This window comes from Panthera leo, chromosome A1 (assembly GCF_018350215.1).
Source record: "Panthera leo isolate Ple1 chromosome A1, P.leo_Ple1_pat1.1, whole genome shotgun sequence".
Classification (NCBI taxonomy): domain Eukaryota; kingdom Metazoa; phylum Chordata; class Mammalia; order Carnivora; family Felidae; genus Panthera; species Panthera leo.
This window is the reverse complement of record NC_056679.1, coordinates 139,580,338-139,603,254: the sequence shown is the minus strand read 5'-3', so window position 1 is coordinate 139,603,254 and position 22,917 is coordinate 139,580,338. Positions and strand designations below refer to the sequence as shown.

Sequence of the window (22,917 nt, the reverse complement as noted above, 5' to 3'; positions counted from 1 at the left end):
TTAGTAGTTTTTAATATCTGGAAGATATTAAAGGTTTCTGTTCCTTCCTTCCCAGGTAGCTCTTTTACTCTTTATAATAACTGTGTATCAATCCATTTCACACACGTGCACACACACACACACATACACACGCTCACATACACCAAAAATTCTTACAGGACTTCTTCAGCAATGTGGTGGTGATAGCTAACAGTTTTGAGGATTAATGTGTGTCAGATATGGTGATAAACATTATACACTTTATCTCATTTTACTCTCATAGTCTTGTAAGATTCTTATCCTACTTTTATAGATTAAGAAATTGAAATAAATTAAGTAACTTGTCCAAGGTCAAATTGCTAATCAGTGAAGGAGCCACAGCATTCAGGTCCAGGTCTATCTGACCTGAGCACCAGTTTTTTAGCCAACAAGCACATCTGCCATCCTATAAGTATGTATTTATGTAGAATATATTTTGTTGACTTAAATCATTGGGCTTCTTGAATCACAGTATTCCCATAGTTTTTATATGTTCTTCATATCTCTTGTGTGTATTTTAGACCATAAGCTCCCCTAAAGACTCAGATACACAACTTTGTAGGAATCAACAAAGCATTGAGCACATAAATTTTCCAGTTGAAACAATTTACAGTATTGTAAAACAAATTTTGTGGGGGAAATTTGGAATTTTTGAAGTTGTTTTTCTTTCATTCTTCATGATTGATCTTAAAATAGAAATCCATTACATTCTATATTCTCTGCTACTGTTTTGTTCTCCTTGGTATTCATTTCAGAATAACTTGCTTACTAGAAGAAAAGTTTAAGAAAGATGATTCTGTGATTTAAATGCTCTCATTATATTGGAAGTTAGTTGCATAATTCGGTGTGACATTAGACAGTAGCCCCTGTGGAAGAAAGATATTCCTGAGTTCATTCTTATATTCGAAGAATCTGTTTTGGTTTAAAGTATACCAAGGGGCATATGTATACCAGACCAGTAATTTTATTTTGCAATAGTGTGGAGTATTATGCAATAGTGTGCAATATTGTGTGGAGTCCATTCATATTCTGCATTTCTTCCTAAGATTGAGACACTACTAAATAAAATGACTTTTAAAGACAAAGTTTTTTTGTAATTTTTTAATCTCTTGGCCATCTCTCATATTGTCTTGAGGTCAAGTGAGATGGTGTTCATGAAAATTATTTGAAGACTAAAAGCTGTATGAAGGTAAAGATAAGGTGTTATTTTTATTTGGATTAAACATTTTTCTAATACGGATGGTCTATTATCAAAGGGCCTCTGAACATTTTCTGCATAATTAGCTTCTCAAAGAAATGTGATAAGCTGTCTGTTGATGGTATTATCTAAAAGAGTCATAGGATTATTCCTAGGATCTTCTACAATTGCAATAAATATGATTTTAACTAAACAGTTTCTTAGTATGAAATGAGTATACTGCTCCACCGTACCACCCCACACCTCAAAAAAACTAGTAGGAAGGCTCCCCTGGCACTAGCAGATTTAAGAATCATATTGAAAAAGTTATGCTTTTTGTCTCAGATAGAGTTTGTTTGTGGTAGTGATGACATTCCTTTATTTCCATAAGGGAAAACCTTAGTAGATCTGAGAAATGTTGGTGATCAGGGGCCACACAGACTTTTCCCACATTTTGGAAATTATCCAAAACATGAGGAGTCATAGGAAGATACATAGTTAAGCAGGAAGAATCCAAATGGTAATGATTATACAGATGTTCATTTTCTGTAGTGGGAATCTGCATGTAGGCAGTTCCATAATTTAATGTTTGCTGATTTATTCCTATGCTTTTGTGAAGGCCCACTAATTCACATCTGAAGTTCTGTTGAATACTTTCAGAAGAAAGGCTTATTCTTAGTCTGCGAAGTTTAGGGATTTCCGAGGAAATTAGATGGAAGACAATTTTTGAAAAGAACTTACACATTTTACTTGAAATGAGATGGAGTATGAAAAAAGTTTCTTACCAAAATATGCTCATGGTTGAGCCACCTATATGATACCCAAGACTCCCTTTGAAGATCTCTTAGAAACTGTGTTGCTATTTGGCATAATTAAATAATTTTTCATGTACGGTCTCAGGGTCAGCTTGATTTTGGTGCTTTTTCTCTATCTTTAGAAGCAGTTTCCTGCTTATTTGAAATTTTACTTTCTTTTGTCTTAAGTTTGACATACGCTTATTAGGAAACTATTTAAAAATAGCTAGATGACAGAATACACCTGTTCTTAGTACTTCTGAAATACCAAGGTCATGTAAAGTCATACTATCTCTGCCATATTTAATGAACTATAATAGTGGAAAAAGTTCTTAACAGATACTGGAGATTCTATACTTGTCTGCTTTATAAATGATTATCATATAAACCTAGCTTTGCATTTTGAATCAGATCTACTTGGCAAAGGCTTAAGAGTGCAAATGTAACTTTTTAACGACTATTTTTTGTTTTGTTTTGTTTTTATTTATTTAAGTAATCTCTACACCCAACATGGGGCTTGAACTCATGACCCCAAGGTCAAGAGTTGGACACTTTTCTGATTGAGCCAGTCACACACCCCTGGTGTATTCTGTATATAAGTAATTTCATGAGATTGGTGGATTACTAGTTCTCCATTTACCTATTTGCATCATACCATAGTGATGGAGAGAATAAGATGGAATCAAATTTTACTTTTCTCTTAACATTCAAAAGTTTTAATTTTTGAGAGAAGTGCAAATTTAGCAGCTGCTGAAGTAGTCAAAGGTCTGTCATTTTCTCGTATAAGCTGTAGAAAAACCCAAGTGGTTGGGAACACAACTGAACTACAAAGAACTAGCAGAGGAAGTTCCTTATGTCGGGGCGCCTGGATGGCTCAGTCAGTTAAGTGTCGGCTCTTGACTTTGGCTCAGGTCATGATCTCACAGTTTGTGAGTTCAAGCCCCACGTCGGTCTCTGTGCTGGCTGTGCACAAAGTCTGCTTGGGGATTCTCTCTCCCTCTCTCTGCCCTTCCCCCACTCATGAGCTCTGTTCTCTGTCAAAATGAATAAACTTAAAAAATTTTTTAAAAACAGTTCCTTATGCCTCTGGATTAAGATCAAGACTTTGGTCAGTTCCTACCAGTGAGTTAATTGCTAAATTGCTTGCAGTGATAATCCATACATGGTTAATAATTTTTTTAACACCTAAATGTAGATACTACCAGCCAGCACTTTTGAGGTTTGAGGTGAAATCAAGGAAAACAAAATACCAACCCTCTTAAATATTCTTAGTGTTCTGGAATAAAAAATAACTTAATTGCCAAGGGCTTTCAAAATAACTTTGTAAGGTTTTGTTATCTAGAATTTTTGAAAGCTGAATTCACCTGAGCTGACATCGGCAGTTTGCATTTCCATATGACGGAATTCTAACTATTGATTTCTAAATATTCAGTAAAGTATATCATACAGAAAAGAGGGAATGTCATTAGCTTAGAATTTTCAGCCATGCTCTTTTAATTGTGGAAGGTGTTTATATTTTACCTAGATGGTAAAAGAGGAATCAGAGGATTTTACATCAGGGAAAAAAGAAGATATTTAGGCAGCTAATCACATTAACTGTGTAGCTAGTTGAGATCTAGCTTGACAACATTTATGTCAAAAAGAAGGGAGAGCCCTGCAAATCAGTAAGAAAAGTTTACAGTTCAATTTAACAAAAATAGTTGGGGCGCCTGGGTGGCTCAGTCAGTGAAGCATCTGACTCTTGATTTCAGCTCAGGTCCTGATCTCAACAATTCATAGATTCAACCCTGCATTGGTTTCTGTGCAGAACCTGCTTGAGCTTTTCTCTCTCTGCCCCTTCCCTGCTTGTGTTCTCTCTCTCTCTCTGTCTCTCTCTCTCTCTCTCTCTCTCTCTGTCTCTCTCTCTCTTTCTCTCTCAAAATAAGTAAACTTAAAAAATAATATCCAAAAGACTGGAACTGGCATTTCATAAAACAGGATATTCAAATGGATAATAAACATGTGAAAAGGTCCTCTACGCCATTAGTTATCAGGGAAATGCACATCCGTCAGGCAGGGTGACCTTAAACAACAACAATAATAATAATAAATAAATAAAAAGAAAAAAGGACTTAATACTAAGTGTTGGTGAGGATGTAGAGTAACAGGTGTAAATTGGTGCAGACACTTTGGGAGACTTTTGTAGCATCTGCTAAAGCTGAACATAGTTGTCCAGATCAGATAAATATTGAAAATTTGAAAAGATCCCATAGGTATTGACCATAGGTCCATTCATTGTAATGAAGCTTTTTAAGTTACAGGAAATAAGGTCAACTCATGTTAACCTTGAGAAATGAGAATATTGCCATGAACCAAGAAAAATTAGAATGCCCTGCCTACAAAGAAAATTGGATCTATATACTTAACTCTGAGTGCTCTTATTCACAAAACTGTTACTGTCCCATCACCTGTTCCCCACCTATAGTTAATGTAGCTTAGTTTTAGTCTGTTCTTCTCCCTCTTTCATAGTTCCTGTTTATTCATAACTTTTGTTCTCCCGTCCTACTCTTAGTTTCTTTTTGTTGGTTTGTCATGACCTTTTCCTGTTTGGCTTCTCTTTGTCTTCAGCTCCTACTCCTAACTGCCCGAATCTCTTGACATTCCTCAAAGTAAATATCTTAAATAAATCTGATTGCCTCTTCACTCTAGGTTTCTAGGAACTGGCCACTCTTGGTCCATTTATAATTAATTGCATATTTACATGTGCTTTGGGTAGGGTGGGATTGATTGGCAGTTATACACACATAATATTCTGAAACTGTAATCTGTAATTTTGTATGGCGTTTACCAAATTTGCAAGTTTTTATAATGCTTGCCGCATACTTACTACTAACAATTTACATAAATACTATTAACTTTTCAGCTTTTTCTTCTATCCTTTATTAGTCTGTAATTTGCTTTGAAAATGTTTCTTTAGATAAGAAAGATTAAAGGACTCAGTTAATATAGAGTTCAGTAACTTCTATATCATTACTGTAGAAAATATTAAAATGAGACTTTATGCTACAAAAGTTATTTTTTACAGTGTTTCAGTATTATATTTGAATTTTTATTTAATCAGGAGGGAAGATTTCTGACAGTTACCAAGACAGATTGGATTCTGTTCTTTCTGTGTTTGATGTAGAAAAGTAATAGTGGGTGGCATGGCTCACGCATATTGACATCAGTGAAAACTTCTCTGATTTTATTTGCTGAATATATTGGACATTATCTGGGAGAAAATATTTCTTAAAAAATCAAAGAACCCAAAACTGCTCTTTTCATTAAATAAATCCTTTTAGCTAATAGCCTAAAAAAGATTTGTTTATGTTGTCGTCTTTATTGTCTGGTAAATATTCTGGGTTGGTTCGGAATTGAAGGATGAAGTATGGCTTTGGGTTAGAAACAATAAGAATAGGTAGCAAAGTAAATGAATATCCTAGCTGAAAACATTTTTGTCAGTGTTTAGTCACAGAACGTCCATGTCCTTGACAGACCAGGTATGATCATTGGTAGGAATGCTTTTATCACTGTTCATTTTCTAGTCCCTTTTTCTTTTCAGAAGCATCCCTTTGGTCTTTAGAGGGATAAAGGAGTAATTATGTACTGTCATCATTTAATTCAAGTCTTTAAAAATCATTCCTGAGAATAGTTGTTGATTAGATTTTATTGTCCCACTCTGGTTTTTAAAAGTAATACTTAATCATTATAAGGAAAAAAATACAAAACTACCTTCTATGTTTACATCCCATGCCCTCACCAAAGCCTTATGGAGATAAAGTTTCTATCCTGTTTTCCTTTCCATCTAGTACAATTTTCTTCTTACAATATAGCTTTGTTAGTGTTTTAATGTACTGTAATTTTAGTATATATTTCATACTATTAGGCCTCTAGATTTTTTTGGTTTTTGCATTTAGTATTTACTGCCTTCCTACATAAAGCATTTTTCTGCAGGTTAGTTGTGTTTTTATAATAGTTTCTGAGAGGTAGAATTGCTAGGTTTAAGGATATGAGCACTTTTGATATCTGTTGTCAAAAGTGCTTTCAGAAAGGATTGCACTAATGTACATTCCATGTGTAGAATTTGTGGGTATTCATTTCACTGCAACTTTACCAGTATTATTAGTTTTTTGACCCTTTTTAAATGAGATAGATTAAAAATGTGTTCTGTGACTTTATTTTTTGTGTTTATTTTTGTAGAAGTGATACTTGATTACTATAAATACTTCAAACAATATGGACAATACTGAAAACTACAAAAAAGAAAATGAATATTTAGGCCATTTAGAAATGACCACTATTCATTCTTCAGATACTTCCTTTGCATGTACAGACTTATATTTGTACTTAAATGATAATATACTGTTTTGTTGCTTTTCCTCCACCCAGGAATAAGTTATGTGTATTTTTTCGTGTTTGATATAGATCTAGATTTCTCCCCTAACCCCTAAGAAAGGAATGCATACCTTCTTTAGAAAATTTAGGTTTGAGGCCAAAGTTTCAGAATAATAAAGAACATTCATTTGCTTACCATTGTTTTATGTGCATGTATTTCTTTCAGGATCTTTGCAGAGAATTTATGGTTCAGTTTCCTTGGCTAACTGTACTCTTACATTTCAGTAAACCTGTAAATACTTACTAAACATTGAAAATCTGCCTTTTTCTCTTACTGGGACATTTAAGGGACCTTCAAAAAGTTGTTTTGCCACTGTCATCTCTTTGCACTTAGAGAAAAAAAAATAGAATTATGACTTCTATATCCTGTGCCTGTGGAACTTCCTTCTGAAAGAAGATATGCAATGACCCTTTTTTCTAAGGCAAACTATAAAATAAGAAAGTTAAAGAGTAGTATTGATAAGTTTGTTACATCTGCTGCTAGCTTCTTTTTTTATTTATTATATTTATTCTCCCCTGTTAAGTGTTTTTGGAGTAGATATATAAAGGAATATCCTTCCTGTGTGAGGGGGGTGAAGAAGAAATATATTAGTTAACATTTATCAAGCACTTATGATATAATATAAATACTATAAAGTATTATTAAAGATTTTTTCATTGTGAAGCACACTTATTTCCTTGTCTATTAATTCAGGTTCCACTATTTCAAAACGGGTGATATCTCCTTACGACAAAGATATGCTAGAACAAAAGGCTCCGTTACAGCAATTGTGATATAACACATTTTAAATAATGGCTAGTAAATGCTTATGGATACTGATAGTAGTTTAGAGTAATTCTATTTCTCCCTCTAACATTGCCTTATAGGCAATGTATGGACTTGATCTTATGGAAATAGGAATCCAAATAGGATTTAGAACAGGAAGTAAAGAATCAGATATCTATTTTTAAAGGACTACTCTGGTTATACTAGAAAGAATTTTAAGAGGAACAAGACTTGAAAGTAGTTAGAAAGCTGGAGAATTTATCCAAATGAGTCACTCATTGACCAGAACTAGGGAATAGCAATAGGAAAATAGAAAAAGGGATACATTTGAAAGAAGTAGAAGCAAAGTCTCTGGATATTGAGGCAGTATAGCATATAATAAGTAACATCATGGGCTCTTGAACCTGGAATTAAATCCTGGCTCCCATTTGTGTGACTCTGAAGACAATAAATAAAATCACCTGCAAAATGAGTATACTAATAATACCTATTTCACATAGGCTGTGGAAAGAATTAAATGAGATAATGCACTTAAAGTGTTAGCATCATGCCTGGTACAAAGTAAGTATCTTAAATATTAGCTTTTACTGTTGTTGTTACAATTTATCCAAGGTGGCTCTCTGGAATTAATATCTAAAACATCCATTTTTTAGAAAGTTACTCAACTCTCATCAGCCCTCCTCTGAAAGAAAAACAAAAAAAATCTCTCTATCCCTTGGTACTTGTTTTCTAAAACTAGAGTGGAAAAATTATTTAACAGACTTCATTTATACAGCTTCATTTGATAGCTATCTAGTTATTTCTCACCTCCATTTTAATGTCACTGAGAAAAAAAGACAGGTGGACCTCCAGATTCCCTTAAAGGAAGGAGAAAAAAAATTTTTTAAGATAAGTCTGAATTTCAGAGTGTCACAATTGTTTAGAATCATCTTTTGCATCACTGATTGTGTCAACAGCTTTTGCTACAGAGGAAGTACTTTGTACCTTACTAATTTCCCCTTTAGCTATAAGGATGTGTTATGGAATCTAAAGCCTGAAATTCTAAGTGCAAGAAAGGAAGTTCTAAAGTCAATAAGAGAGTGTTGTTACCCTCTCTTTCTATAGTACCAATATTGTATTTGGGCATTTTGGGGGATTGTAATAGGCAGTGTCTTATTTTCTTCTGTTCCTCTAACATTCTTTTTAACACTTAACTAGGGTATGTGATAAGGCCCTGGTTAACTCCTCCAGTCTGATTTCAGTACAACCCTTTGCATGTTTGGATATTTCTGTAAACGAAAGCTCATCTCCCGTTCCAGCAGAAGAAAATGCAAAATAAATAACCAAGTTCCATAAATGACCTTCAAATCATTTACTTGATACTGATTTTTATTTTTTTGAGTTCATTTATTTATTTTTGAGGGAGAGAGAACATGAGCAGGGGAGGGAGGGAGGGAAGGAGGGAGGGAGGGAGAGAGAGAGAGAGAGAGAGAGAGAGAGAGAGAGAGAGAGAGAGAGAGAGAGAGAGAGAGAATCCCAAGCAGGTTCCACACTGCCAGTGCAGAGCCTGATGCAGGGCTTGAACTCACTAACCACTCACTACCCGTGAAATCATGACCTGAGCTGAAACCAAGATTCAGACGCTTAACTGACTGAGCCACCCAGGCGCCCTTGATATTGGTTTTTAAATTATGATACAAGAATGACTAGGATCTGAAAAGAAAAAGGTCTATAGGACTAATCTGAGCACATGTTCTATTTTCCAGTATTATTTGAGAAAAATATCTTGAGAGTAAGCAAATAATATTTAGTGGAGGGCTGCTAGGATTTAGGCAGCCAGAATATGTTAAAAATCCTCTGTGGTATCATTTTCTTAATATATTTTAAATTTTCTTTGATTCATGAAGTGCTACAATTCCTGGAAATCAGGGTGGGTTGAACCTCTCTTTATCTGGTACATTAAATTGATGAATTGTGTTACATCTTTCCATCTGGTTCAACAAAAAGGAATTACAGTTGGCCTTACATTTGGCCTCCATTGCATATGTACATTTTTAGCCTAAGTTTTGGTATTTAGGTTTGGCACAGAGAATTATGATCCTAGACTACTCATATCATTTTAAACATTAGAAAATTAAGCCCAAGAAGGTAGTAACTGATTGTGTAGTTGTCTAGTGGTTACAGTGATGCTAGAGCCTTGTCTTCTCTTATCCTGTGTTCTTGTTACTCTGGAGGCCACTGCTGTTTCAGGGGGGTCCATCAGTGTTTGAAAGTCTAAATGGATGAGATTTTAATATTTATGGACATGAAATTGTTCTGCCAAATTTTCTTAACTCAAATAATATGTTTATGTTGACTTAGACAAGAATAAAACTGTTTCCACTGCAACTTGAATGATATTTTAAATCACAGTCCTTTTGGTTAAATAGTGTCTTGCTTCTCGTGGTTTGCTTTAAAATAGTATTGAAGGTAGATGTGTGGATGTTTATAGCATAGCAAGCTTACTTGGTTTTACTATGGGTTTCAGAATTTTAATTTCTAGAAAATGCTCCATTGTTTTTATATTAATCTTGTATATTCTCTCCGTAATTAAAATGGCAAGAGACAGTGTTGTTGGAGTTAGGGGGAACTTTGACACTAATAACTAGATGGTTTTTTATACCATGAGGAAGTTACTTAATTTGTCTAAATTTCTTTGCTGTGTTTCTTGTTGGAGAGTGTTACTAGGAAAAAGAATGAGCTTTTCAAAAGGCAGGTGCTATTAAAATAAGGCAGCCTTTTTGCTATGATTTTTAACCACGGCCTTTGGAATCTAGATGGGATGATGAACAGATTGTACAAAATGAGAATATATAAGTTTATCTCCCACATGATTAAGCCAAACCATAAAATTTGTATCTTTGAGGGAGTTTTCTTTTCAAATCAGTTTCTAGGCATTTCTGATGTTTTATTAAATTCATAACTTTGAACTATATGATTTAATTTATTATGCTTTTAAGTTTTTTCAAAAAGTGAAAATACAGAAGGTAAAGGTACACATAAAGGAATTAGTCTAAACGTTACTATCGTACTTTGACCAGTAGTAACCTCAGTTTTCCAAGTGTACTGCTACTTGGAAAATGCTACTGATCCCATCTAGTGGCCAAAAGAGTGTGTTTTGTTTTTGTTTTGGGACTTTTGTGTGTGTGTGTGGTGTTAATAAAAAGGAATATTATAATAAAGGTGTGATCTCATTGTAGTATTTAAGCAGATATATTGAAAGGAAAATATTCCTATAGTAACTATATATGAATTCTGCATTATTAATTTTAGATAGAATTTAGTGTTTTCAAAATATTATATATTGGTGATTAGAGGTTTTAATTAAGCTCAACTTTATATTTCTTGTGGAAAAGTAAGTGACATTAAGAAAAAGCCAGCATGCCTCTGAAGTTTCCCAATCATACCAATGAGATTTTAAAAGCATGTTACAGTTTTTAAGAACATTTAACAGAATATCAGTTGTGACAATAAAGTAATTTTTCCCCCTGTTTCCATCCTTCTTCCCTCACCCCACGTCACCTTCAAATAACATACCTTATAAATTCAGGATGAGTATTGCTGCCTTTAAACTGAATATCTTGGGAAGACAAAGGAGATGCCAGGAACGTTGTCCCTTTTCAGAATAGTTTTATAACTTTTTTTTAATTTTTTTAATGTTTATTCATTTTTGAAAGACAGAAAGAGTCAGAGCACAAGCATGGGTGGGGTGGAGAAAGAGGGGGACACAGAATCTGAAATAGGCTCCAGGCTCTGAGCTGTCAGCACAGAGCCCGATGCAGGGCTCCAACTCATGTACCACGAAATCATGACCTGAGCTGAAATCGGATGCTCAACCAACTGAACCACCCAGGCGCCCCTATAACTTTTCTTTTAGAAATATTTTTAGCACTTATGACCAAATGCTTTTAAAATATTGATATCTTTGGTGATAGATTAGATGTTTTTAGAGAACTCTAAAACTAAATCAGAGCCACATCACATGAATAAGAAAGGCAGGCTTAATTATACAGTTTGAAGCTATCCCTTTTTTTTTTCTTTTCACTTTTCATGTATCTAAGAAAGAGAGAACACGAGTCGGGTAAGAGGGGCCGAGGGAGAGAGACAGAATCCCAAGCAGGCTCCCAGCTGACAGCTCAGAGCCTGACCTAAGGCTTGATCCCATGACCCTGGAATCCTGACCTGAGTCAAAATGAAGAGCTGGATGCTCAACCAACTGAGCCACCCAAGCATCCCTTGAATCTATTCTTTTAAATTAATGATAGTGTTCTCTAATTTTTATTCTGTGATTCCCAAAGATGATTTGATCCATTTTGTGGCTGTCATAAATTACTCTAAATGTTGTGGTGTATACCATTAAGAATGTTTTATGCAATGTCAATATCATTGTACAATTACAAACATTTCCAGAATGACTAGATTTTAAACAGTGAGGATTCATTTGTGTGTGAGTGTGTGTGTGTATTTGTATGTATATTTGTTAAACATTTATATTTAAATTTATCTTAGCGCAGTTATTAACTGAAATAGAGTGACATATGAATCTCCATTGTTTAAATTGAATAACCACACAATTGCTTAGTGTATTTCTTTTTCATTGGGATGATTTTACATAATTCGTAATGGAATTTATTTAAGTGAAACTTTATTAGAGGTAGAAGTACAGTTACACTAAACTCGCAGCCTCCACATTCATTTACTATCCATTACTTAAAATGTACAACACTATCAATATTGCTACAGTGGAGTCTCTGTTCTATCACGTCTTAGTTGTGAGGAGATATTACTTGTTTTGAAATAGTGGAACCTGAAAAAATAGACAAGAAGATAAAAGGTATGTTTTATGGTGAAGGTACTTTTAGAAAAACTTTGTTGTATTTCTATTTTGTTTCAAGATCTTAAAAGAAAAGATCTTTTAAAAATAAGCAGTTTTTACTTCCTCTAAGACCCATTGATAAAATGCAACTGGATGGAGAGGGTAGATTTATTTAAATTTCAAATTGTTTGGTTTTGAATATTTTACAAATAAACATCCAAAATCTATTTTAATATTATAAAAATTTTTTGTAAGTCAAAAGAGGGTTTTGTATTTAAACAGGCAATTCAGATTAATTTCTCTTTACAAATGAATAACACATAGTTGTCTGAGATAAGTGACTTATGGAGTACCTTATATTTTTAGTCTTATAGGTTCCTTTTACTTTTAATTCTAGCCTTCTATATTTATTTATTTGTTTATAAAATGTTTATTTTATTTTTGAGAGAGAGCACAAGGGGAGGGGCAGAGAGAGGAGACTACACAGAATCCAAAGCAGGCTCCAGGCTCTGAGCTGTCAGCGCAGAGCCCAAAGTGTGAGGTCCCACAAATTGTGAGATCATGACCTGAGCCAAAGTCAGACACTTAACTGACAGAGCCACCAAGCGCCCCCAGTCTTCTGTATTGAAATTGAATGAAAAACTTTACCAAACCAATACAATTGAAGTGTAGAAACACCACCCTTAGAAAGTTAACATTATTATCAAAAGACAGGAGAAGAAGCTAGAGCCATTTTAGGTAAAGAACCTAGCTTAGGATATTATTTCAAAAGTCTTATTTTTTGTAAACTATATGATTGTTAGAATTCTCTTTTTGTAGGATTCTGTGATATTGAAACAAGCTTACCTTCTTTTATTTTATTAAGGTACAAATTACATTCTTCAAACCTCTCCTTTTTTTTTTTTTTTAAACTTTTGAGAGAGCACACTGAGCTAGCTCGTGGTGTCACAACTGTGTAGATCATGACCTGAGCCGATATCAAGAGTTGAAAGCTTAATTGACTAAGCCACCCAGGTGCCTCAAAATGTATCCATTTTAAATGGACAGTTGAGTTTGGACAATTATAACCTGTACCCCCAAATTTTCTTGTGCCTTTTTGTAACCATTTCCCCCCATTCCCTGGCCTATTTTCTTTTGTCATAGATTAGTTTTATCTTCTAAAAAAAATATCAATTTTCTTGAGGTACAATTTTACATAAAGTGTATGTTTTACCCTTTCATGAATAGTTTTCCTGGCACAAAAATACATATTTTGCTTCATCACTAAAATATTGTTTTGCTTTGAGGTATGGAATTGTGTTAGGATGACATATGTAAGTAAGTCTTAGAGAAGAGCTTTGATTCCATGCAGTCTTAAGTTTATATGTAATTTCTTAGTAACTTCATAGTTAAGAACATATTGCAGTATCTTTCACAGAGTGTTTTATTAATGACCATTATTGAAGTATGATAATTTCACTTTGTGTGGCAACCAGTATATACTGGAAGCTTGAATTTTAAGAGGTTTTCACATGGATAAGTTCCTAGTCTCTTTGCCTAAGGTACTTTTCTCTTTTCCATGAGCTGTTTTACTCTTTTGATTTTGGATTCCTCTTCCTCCTTTCTCATTCTTCCTCCTTTTCCATCTTCTTCCTAGAATAATGAACTTAGGTTAAATGAAGTGATACTGAACTGGAAAATGTTTTGAACTAGTATTAGTATCATTTACATAAAGACAATAACACAAACATTTAATTTAGTAATTAAATCAGTATAAAAACTTAATGTTCTTATACCTAAAAGAATGTTTTTCAGTTAGAATAATGTCTTGGGTAAACCAATAGGTGTATAGGAAATGTACTGGATTTTCAGGAGCTAGAGCACAGAGGATGTAAAAATGCCAGTAGAAATGGTTTCTGTAATACATCGTGCTTAATTTTAGTGATTCCTAGTCTTAATCTTGAAAATCAAGTAATCTAAAAACCTTCTAAATGTTGCTACTAGGCATGATACCAGAAATGATTAGATATTTTTTTACCTTAAGTTTTGTGACTAAGACTAAAATTATCCGTAGTACTTTTTAAAAATAACAATAGAAAGTAATCAGAAATCCAAAATAGTTGAGCAGGTTTCAGGTACTTGGAAGTATTTTTTTCAAATGTTCATTTCCTTTGTCTATATTATTATTACTGCTTTTGTTATAAGACGAGTGAAAATTGGTGCTCTGAGGAATGCCAACCCCAAGTAGTACTGCAGTACGGAGTCTAACTGTACCCAAATATCCAGGAGTTCAATTAATTATCTTCCATGGTATGATTACTTAACAGACTGACTAAATTGGAAACTTTCTTTCTGTTATGAACTATTGAAGTTACTATAAAATTTTTTAAAGATACAATCTTCTTCTAGAAGTTCCAACTCCAGTCGTAATTACAAAGTGTAAAACTATTTTAATTGAGTGCCGTAATCATGCTCTAGAATGGTTGAGAATACAGAGACGCACTGCCTGGTGTAATAAGAAAGGCTTCACTGAGACAGTTGTATTTGAGCTATGTCGGGATAAGTGATTCGCCTAGAAAGAAATAGTACTGAAAGTTTTCCTATTATCATCTTTTTATCCTTGTTCTGTCCAATTTTTATTGGTAAAATGCATGTAACAATTGGTCATTTTAGCCATGTTTAAGTGTACAGTTTTGTGACAGTAAGTACATCCATCTCGAACATCACCATCCATCTCCAGAACTTTTTCCTTTTCTGCAACAAAAACTCTGCCTGTAAAATTCCAACTCCTCATTTCCCCCTTCCTCTAGTCCCTGGTAACCACTATTCTACTTTGTCTCTGAATTTGACTACTCAAGGTAGTTTTCCTGTTATTTAACCCTCCTAGCCCACTAGCCCAACATGAAGTTGTTGTTCAGTAAATTTCCCAATTAAATGGCAACTAGGAATTGAAAAGCATTACTTATGCCATTGGGTTACCTGTATTTCTTGAGTGGACTCAAATTGCTAATTACTGTTACAATCACCTTATTTATTTATGGGAAACTTTTGTTTGCTCTTAAGTGTTTTTTCCAGTTTTATTGATATATAATTGACATGTGACATTGTATTAAAGTGTACAACGTAATGATTTGATATATATGTATTGTGAAGTGAATATTGCGATGTTTAGTTAACACCCATTACCTCACAGTTACAACTTTTTTTTCTTGTGGTAATGAAGTATTTTTTATTTAACTTTTTTTTCACTTAGTTTACTTTCCTTTTTAGACCGAATCTGGATATGGATCTGAATCCAGCTTGCGTCGACATGGCTCTATGGTGTCACTGGTGTCTGGAGCAAGTGGCTATTCTGCAACATCCACCTCTTCATTCAAGGTTTGTTGTTATGCTATAGGGCAGCATAAATTGAGTACTGAGTATTGTGAAAAGAACTTGATAGGTTTTTGAAAGAAATATTCCACAATGTAACTTTTTTCATATTGTTATGGTTTTTAAGGTGCAAAATCATGATTCTTACAAATATAAAATGAGCATATCAGATTTTATTTCATTCATTAATGAGTTAAGATGTAAAAAAAATTGGCTCAAAGCAGAACGTAAAGAACAGTGAAATGATTTTGTTAATATATGCAAATATATTCTGTTCAGAGATTAGTAACCAAGTGTGTTCACTGGACAAAATTAATTTGCACCTCTGTGGACTTTACATTGCTCTCAGTTTTCTACTACTTAAAGAGTTGTAAAATAGCTCCAGTGCAACGAAATTAAATTCTATATGATCAAACAACACGCTCTCTTAAGAGTTCTGTAAATGACACTCACCATTCCTTTGAAAGGTCACCGAGTAATACGTTTGCCCAAAGTCTTTAACAATTTTTCCTCACAGTGTTTAATTTGAAAATACTAAATGTTATATTAGCACATTGTCAGAGTTAACTGTTCTCTACTTCCTTCAGGCTTATCACTGTCAAGCCACTAATTAGTCATGTTCAAGTCTATTCCTGGGAGTGTTACATTGAACTTGACAACTCTCCCTACCCCATCCCCTCAGTAATAAGATGTAGACTTTAAAAGGTGATGAAACATCATAGGAGTATATAAATTCCAGTTTTGTTAACTTGGATTACCTCGCCACTTTGTGTGTTTTGCAGAAAGGCCACAGTTTACGTGAAAAACTGGCTGAAATGGAAACCTTTAGAGATATCCTGTGTAGACAAGTTGATACTTTACAGAAGTACTTTGATGCCTGTGCTGATGCTGTCTCCAAGGATGAACTTCAAAGGGATAAAGGTTAATTAGGCTATTACCACTATTTTTACTTGGAGAATGAATGGATTTAAAGCTTCTTGATTTTAAAGGGTAATGTCTTTAAGTGATAAAGGTAATTATAGTCACTTGCTGAAAACCCCCAGTGTAACAGATTTCAGTATTATAACTTGTATACTATATTAACATATCCTGATTAATCTGATCACCCAAACCAGATGCCATTGAAGACTTTTACATGATTTTTAAACTCTTTATTCCATTAAAAAATATATCTATCATCTCGGTAGTATGGGGTATTTCACATGATCACGTCTAATAAATTTACCCTGTGGGGCACCTGGCTGGCTCAGTTGGTAGAGCATGCAACTCTTGATCTCAGGTCATGAGTTCAAGCTCCACGTTAGGCCTAGAGCTTAACTTTAAAAAAAAAAAAAAAAAAAAAAAAAAATTACCCCCTGATGAGTCTTACAGAGAAGCATGTTTATGTTAAATCCTCTAAATCTGAAATCATTTGATCTCTGTTGATCTCTGTATTCCTCTGTCTTCCTCCTCCTCTTCTCCCTTCCTTTTTCTCTTCACTTCTCTCTCTCCCCCTCCCTTCCTCTGGCTTTTTTCTCATAGAAGAAGAAATCAATAATGGAGCTACATAGACGTTTAAAAATAATCTTTAGTGAATTTTTTTATTTAAGAGACATGATCTTAAGTTAACTCGTGTAAGTTTTTAAAGTTACTCTTTCTTTGTTACTGCTAAAGATATTACTGATGTTGTTAACATCTGCTCTTCATTTGTTCCTTTCCTTTGCTGTGAAGACAAAAATGCCTTCAGTATTCCTAAATAGCACCATGTTCATTCCCAGTATAACTAGGTTGCTTGACAAGGTTTCATTTCTTGGTCTTATTAAATGTGTTTGATCTGAGTTGATACTTTTTGTTCTCTCTATTCTTTTCCCTCCCTTCTGCCTTCTTTTGGATTGAGTATTTAGTAAATAATTTTGTTACCTCCTTTGGCTTTTTAGCTATTACTCTTCGTTATTTTAGTGGCTACTTTATGGTTCATAGTATGTACATTTAACTACCTTCAAGTAACATGCCACTTCCAAGCATAGTATAAGAACCTTACAGTTATGTATTTTAATTTCTCCCCACTACTGAGGCAAGAGTTTTCAGTGTTCTTTAACCAGTACACTGTGAATTATGAGGTTTTCCAGTCCGTGATTTGGAAACAGGCACTTTTCCCTGTACCGTGTAGGTTTTGGATACTTTTCCCTGGAATTTTTTCATACAGTTCTTTCCCTGGCCTCTATAGTTCCCTCACTTGTATGTGCTAACAGTACTCTACTGAATGTTCAAAGGGACCTTCTGCTGATCTTCAGAATTCTTTCTCTGTACGGGCCTCTCCTCTGTAGTCATCTGCCTTGTGAATTCCAGTTGCCTTTGTTTCTCTGTACTGTCAGTTCCTTCTCACCTTAGAGTCTGCCAGACTCCTGGTTTCCTCCTTACTCTAGAGCTTGGAAACTCTCCCAAGACAGTAACCTGGAGCAGTCATAGGGCTCATGTTATTTGTTCCCTGACTCTCAGGAATCATTGTCCTTTGTGGCCTAATATCCAATGTCTTGAAAACCATTGTTTCATGTAGTTTTTCCAGTTTTTTAGTTTCATTCTAGAGGGTAGCCTGTTTCTTCTATGTTGGTCAGAAGCAGAAACCCATATTCCTTATAAAGTACTTAATTTAGGTACTTAATTTTATCTAAATTAAGTAGCCTTAATGTTCTTTATATTTCATAGACTTTAAGTTTTAGGTTCTTTAACATTTGATATTTATTTCTCTAAAAAGAAAGGCCCTTCAACTTGTGTTTCTCCTTAAGAAAAATGTGTGTATATCTTTTCTTATCAAACTAAACATTACACATCATCTTTCATTTGCTTGCAAATAGCCCTTTCAACAAAAAGAGAATACATACAGAATTGATTTATTTATTTTTAAATGATCTTATCAGTAGTAGAGAACATTTCGAGGACAAAAGTGATAATGGAAGGCTTAGAAGTTGGGATACAGTGATAACCAGGTTGTATAGAATCTTTGAAAAATAATTTTAAATGCTATTCATGTTTGAATAAATAGCAACAGTGGTAGACTAATATATTAATTTGTTAGGGCTGCTATCACAAAGTACTATAGACTAGGACAGCGAGGAGCTGATGGGGCGGCAGTGCTGCCATCTGGCTCAGCAGCCCCTCTGGAGTCTGCCCAGGTGGCTTAAACAAGAGAAATGTATTTTCTCACAGTTCTGGAGGCTAGAAGTCCGAGATGAGTTGTTACCAACATTGGTTTCTTCTGAGGGCCATGAGGGAAGGATCTATTTTAGGTCTCTCTCCTGAGCTTATAGATGGGTTGTCTCTTCCCTTTGTCTTCACATCATCTTCCTTCTCTAAGTGCCTGTGTTTAAATTTCCTTCGTTTATGAGGACACTGGTCATCTTGGATTAGGGGCCACCCTAGTGACTTCATTTTAACCTGATTACCTCTGTGAACACCCCATCTCAAGATACAGTCACATTCTGAGGTATGGAAGGTTAGGACTTCTAACATATGAATGTTGCAGGGACATAATTCAACCCATAACAACTGATTTCCCTATAAATGCTATTATAAAAAATATTGATATTTTTAAGAACTCATGCTGGGTAAAGGTGAAATAAGGACATGGACCATAGTTTCCTACTTTGTAGATCAGAGTTGCTGAACTGAATCTAAGGATCTTTCATTAAATTATCAATACCTTGGGGGTGCCTGGGTGGCTCAGTTGATTAAGCATCCAGCTCTTGATTTCGGCCCAGGTCATGATGTCACAGTTTGTGAGTTCGAGCCCCACATCAGGCTCCACACTGACAGTGTGGAGTCTGCTTGGGATTCTCTCTGTCCCTCTCTCTCTGCCCTGTTCATGTTCTCTCTTATCTTTCTCTAAATAAATAGATAAAAATTATCAAAATATGACAACAGTGGATTGTAGGTAGTGGATTGCTCTAATACTTTGTCATGTAGCCTTCATGCTAGCTTTATATGTTATTAATCTACTACCTTTACTCTGTTTACCTTTCCAATGAGAATTTATTCTTTCATATATTTTCTTGTTTCTAATTAACTCACTTACTTTTCAGCCTAAAGAAGTCTCCTTAACATTTCCTGTAAGGCCAGTTTAGTGGTGACAAACTCCTTTAGCTTTTGCTTGTGTGGCAAACTCTTTCTCTCTCCTTGAATTCTGAATGATAACTTTGCCGGGTAGAGTATTCTTGGTTTGAAGTGTTTTTATGGCTTAAAGAATTTTAAGAATCACTGTGCTTTTTTAAGTGTGTCATTGAAATGATAACAGCAAATTCTCATTTATTTTAGGTGTTCAGTGTTTTTATATAAAATAATTAATCAGAATTGTTAGTTAGGCAGTCTTAGCCAGACCACCCACATTTCCACACATACTTCAGTAGGATTTAACTAACCTTTAAAGTCGTGTGTGTGTGTGTGTGTGTGTGTGTGTGTGTGTGTGTGTATGGTTTTCAAAAGTAGAAAACATTATCTCTACCCTAAACATAGTGTTTGATTTTAAAAGAAGATAGATGTATCACATCAAAGGAAAGTTTCTATTAATCTTGCTTTTATTCATTGTTAGTTTGTTGACTTGAAGTAGATTACTTAACATTTTTTCACATCTGTTGTCTCAGCTATAAAGTGAATATTATATCCAGCACATATGATTGTGAGAATTAAGTGAGAATATACATACATTAGAACTGTGCATAACAGCAAAAATTCAATAAATAATAGCTGCTGTTTTTAATGTGGTTCGTTTAGATTATTGCAGGGATAGGGAAAGCAGGAATGTGCAAGATCCAAAGATACAATTTAACATAATAGATTTGAATGTTAGTAAGGAAAACCAGTCTGATTGGGATGGGGGATTTATATTAGGACATTGGCTTTAAATCCTGTCAGACATCCCTTAAAGGTAGCTCAAGGATGGACAAGGAGTGCTTGGTTGGGAAGGAAAAGAGGAATGCCACTCTTTTAGCCAGAACAGCTCTTATTTTCATCAATTTTATATTGAGTGTTGCGCTAGAAAAATAAAGTTGAAAATCCCTGTTTGGTGGTACTAGGCTATTAGATGGTTAGAGATACAAAACCCAAAATAGATCCTAGTGAGATAAGTGAAGCGCAAACCTTTCAGTAGTATTTAAGAACAGTTGATCAAAGTAGTATTGAGTCAAGGTCAGGATCTTGTTTGATGGTAAGTACTGATTTAAAAACAGCAGTATGCTGTGTTAATGAACTTCTTAGAATTGACCATATTTGCAAATGATTGACAAGAAGATGAAGATCCACACAATCTGGGAATCTGATGAATCTTGGGACTAAGATGCCTGCAGAGGCTTCAATATGAATATTGACGTCTATAGGAATGATGGACATAGAAAAGAAAAATGTTAGTCAGGTATTGATATCACTTTGCTAGGTAGAAATGAGTAGTAGGTATTAGTAGATAATAGCTTATAATTTGAAAAAGTTGTTATAGATGAGTAGCAAAATATTTAAGTGATGAAAAAATGAAATAGCCTAATAACTAGAAAATGCCAGTACAGAACAAAAGTATTTTTCATGGTGATTATTACCATTTAGGGGAGGAATAAGAAACAGGGGTGGACTCTACATCCATTGGAGAGAGAGAGCTAAAGTAGATGAAATGTTTATTGTAGGATGAAGTTACTCCTGATGTAAACAGATACAGACAAGAAGTAAAACATTAATTTAGAATGAAGACTTCTTACATAGAAAGGGAGTACCTAAAAAGAAAAGAAAGAAGCCATTAAAAAACGTGATAGCAGAGAATAAGGTTTATAAATTTGCATTAGGATTGGAATACATAATACAGTGAATTAAAGTATGTTAGAAAAAGGGATAGAACATAGAACAAAAAGGTATGCAGAAAGAGAACATAGGGGATTCTGTTTTTTTCTGGAACTGAGTAAGTTAAAAGGAATGTCCAGGCACAGACACATAAGGATGAATGCAAATTGATATCACACCTGTAAGTCATTTTGTTGTCATGACCTGTAAGTCATCCCCTACACATGCAGAAATAGTAAACTTAAGAACTCCCAGAGGCAAATTAAGGTATCTTTTGCATGTAACTTACTCTCTTACAGTCCTGCTCAGCCCTTGCAGGCCTCTGGTAGACTTATGAAATCACCCCAAGCTGGGTAGGAAGGGATAGGATGACTAAAGGACAAAATAATTCATATCTCAATGTTATCCCTTACACAAATGAGAATGGGTACAATTTTTCTAATGTATTTCAAGACATTGCACAGCATGTTTATTGGGCATACCTTGACAACCTTGGGCATACCTTGACAACAGAATCTAGAATATATTGACTTCATTCGAACATAAGAAAAAATTGGTTTTCTATTTCCTTTAATCCTAATATCCTGAAATATATTTTCTTTAGTGGTAGAAGATGATGAAGATGACTTTCCTACAACACGTTCCGATGGAGACTTCTTGCATAATACTAATGGCAATAAGGAAAAGTGTAAGTAGTATATTTTTTCCGGTTGGCTGGATTAAGTGTACTTTCTAAAGTTATATAATAACTAAGTATATAGCAAGAATAATTATCTAATTGAGTAGTTCTTAAAAAGCAGTGTAATTACTGGAAAGTGAAAGTTTCTTCCAGGAAAAGACATATGAGTAAAATACACATTGTGACATTAAATAATAATGGCAGCTCATGATCTAACAAAGACTCATTCTAAATTCCAGACATTGACCTGCTTATTTCAGCAGTTATAAAATCAGTTTCTAGCACTCAAAGTTTATTTCTTGGAGGGGAAGCATTATAATATAACTTGAATGTTTATTTAGAGTATATTCTCTCTGTTGAACGTACTTTTCTGTCTCCACTTAATAAACTGGTATTAAAAAGTATATAATCAGTGTTATTAAATGTAAGTTATTAAAAATAGCTCTGATTTCACCACGTATTTGTTTATAGACACAGGAGCAAGGTGGTTTATTTCATATACCCATTTATTTTGCTGTATTTATAATGGCTAACTTATTAGATAGAATTCTGAATTGTTCATTAGAAACCTACAATTTGCACCAACATGGATGAAGCTCGAGGGCCTAATGTAAGAGAAATAAGCCAAAGACAAATACTGCATGGTATCATTTACATGAGGAATCTTAAGCCTGAAAAAACAAAAAAACAAATCCAGAAACCTGTGATCCATAGTCAGTACTCTTCTTTTGAAATATCCTACAAAAAAGCTGGATTAGATTTGTAAAAAATTTTTTAAGTTACAAAAATAAGACATTGTGAAAAAATAAGTTAATCTAATTAAGCTTATTTTTGCTAATGTTGTGAAAGAATGTGAGGTATAATTTGTGGCCTGTTTTCAAATAATTTTCCAAACTGTCGTATGCATGGAATTAATTTTCTTTTTTGTAGATCACAGTGGAATATTCTTTTATTGATACTAAAATCTGATACTTCTGTCCCCCTACTTTTTCCTTTTTGGCTCTTCCTGTTCCTTAGTTTCATCATAGCTTTCTTCCTGCTTATGACCTGCCCTCCCCTCAGTCTTGTGAAATACTAGCTTCTTACTAC

The 22,917-nt window shown here is 34.2% G+C and overlaps 1 protein-coding gene across 4 annotated transcripts in view; it reads left to right on the top strand.

Annotated features, from left to right (window-relative positions):
• CERT1 (ceramide transporter 1) overlaps positions 1-22,917 on the top strand; it is a 105,780-nt gene that overhangs the window by 42,581 nt on the left and 40,282 nt on the right. For all 4 annotated transcript variants that reach the window (XM_042941244.1, XM_042941249.1, XM_042941267.1 and 1 more), the window contains 3 exons: positions 15,252-15,359; positions 16,136-16,274; positions 21,754-21,837. In XM_042941244.1, the coding sequence (XP_042797178.1) occupies positions 15,252-15,359; positions 16,136-16,274; positions 21,754-21,837 (331 nt within the window). The remainder of the gene's footprint in view (positions 1-15,251; positions 15,360-16,135; positions 16,275-21,753; positions 21,838-22,917) is intronic.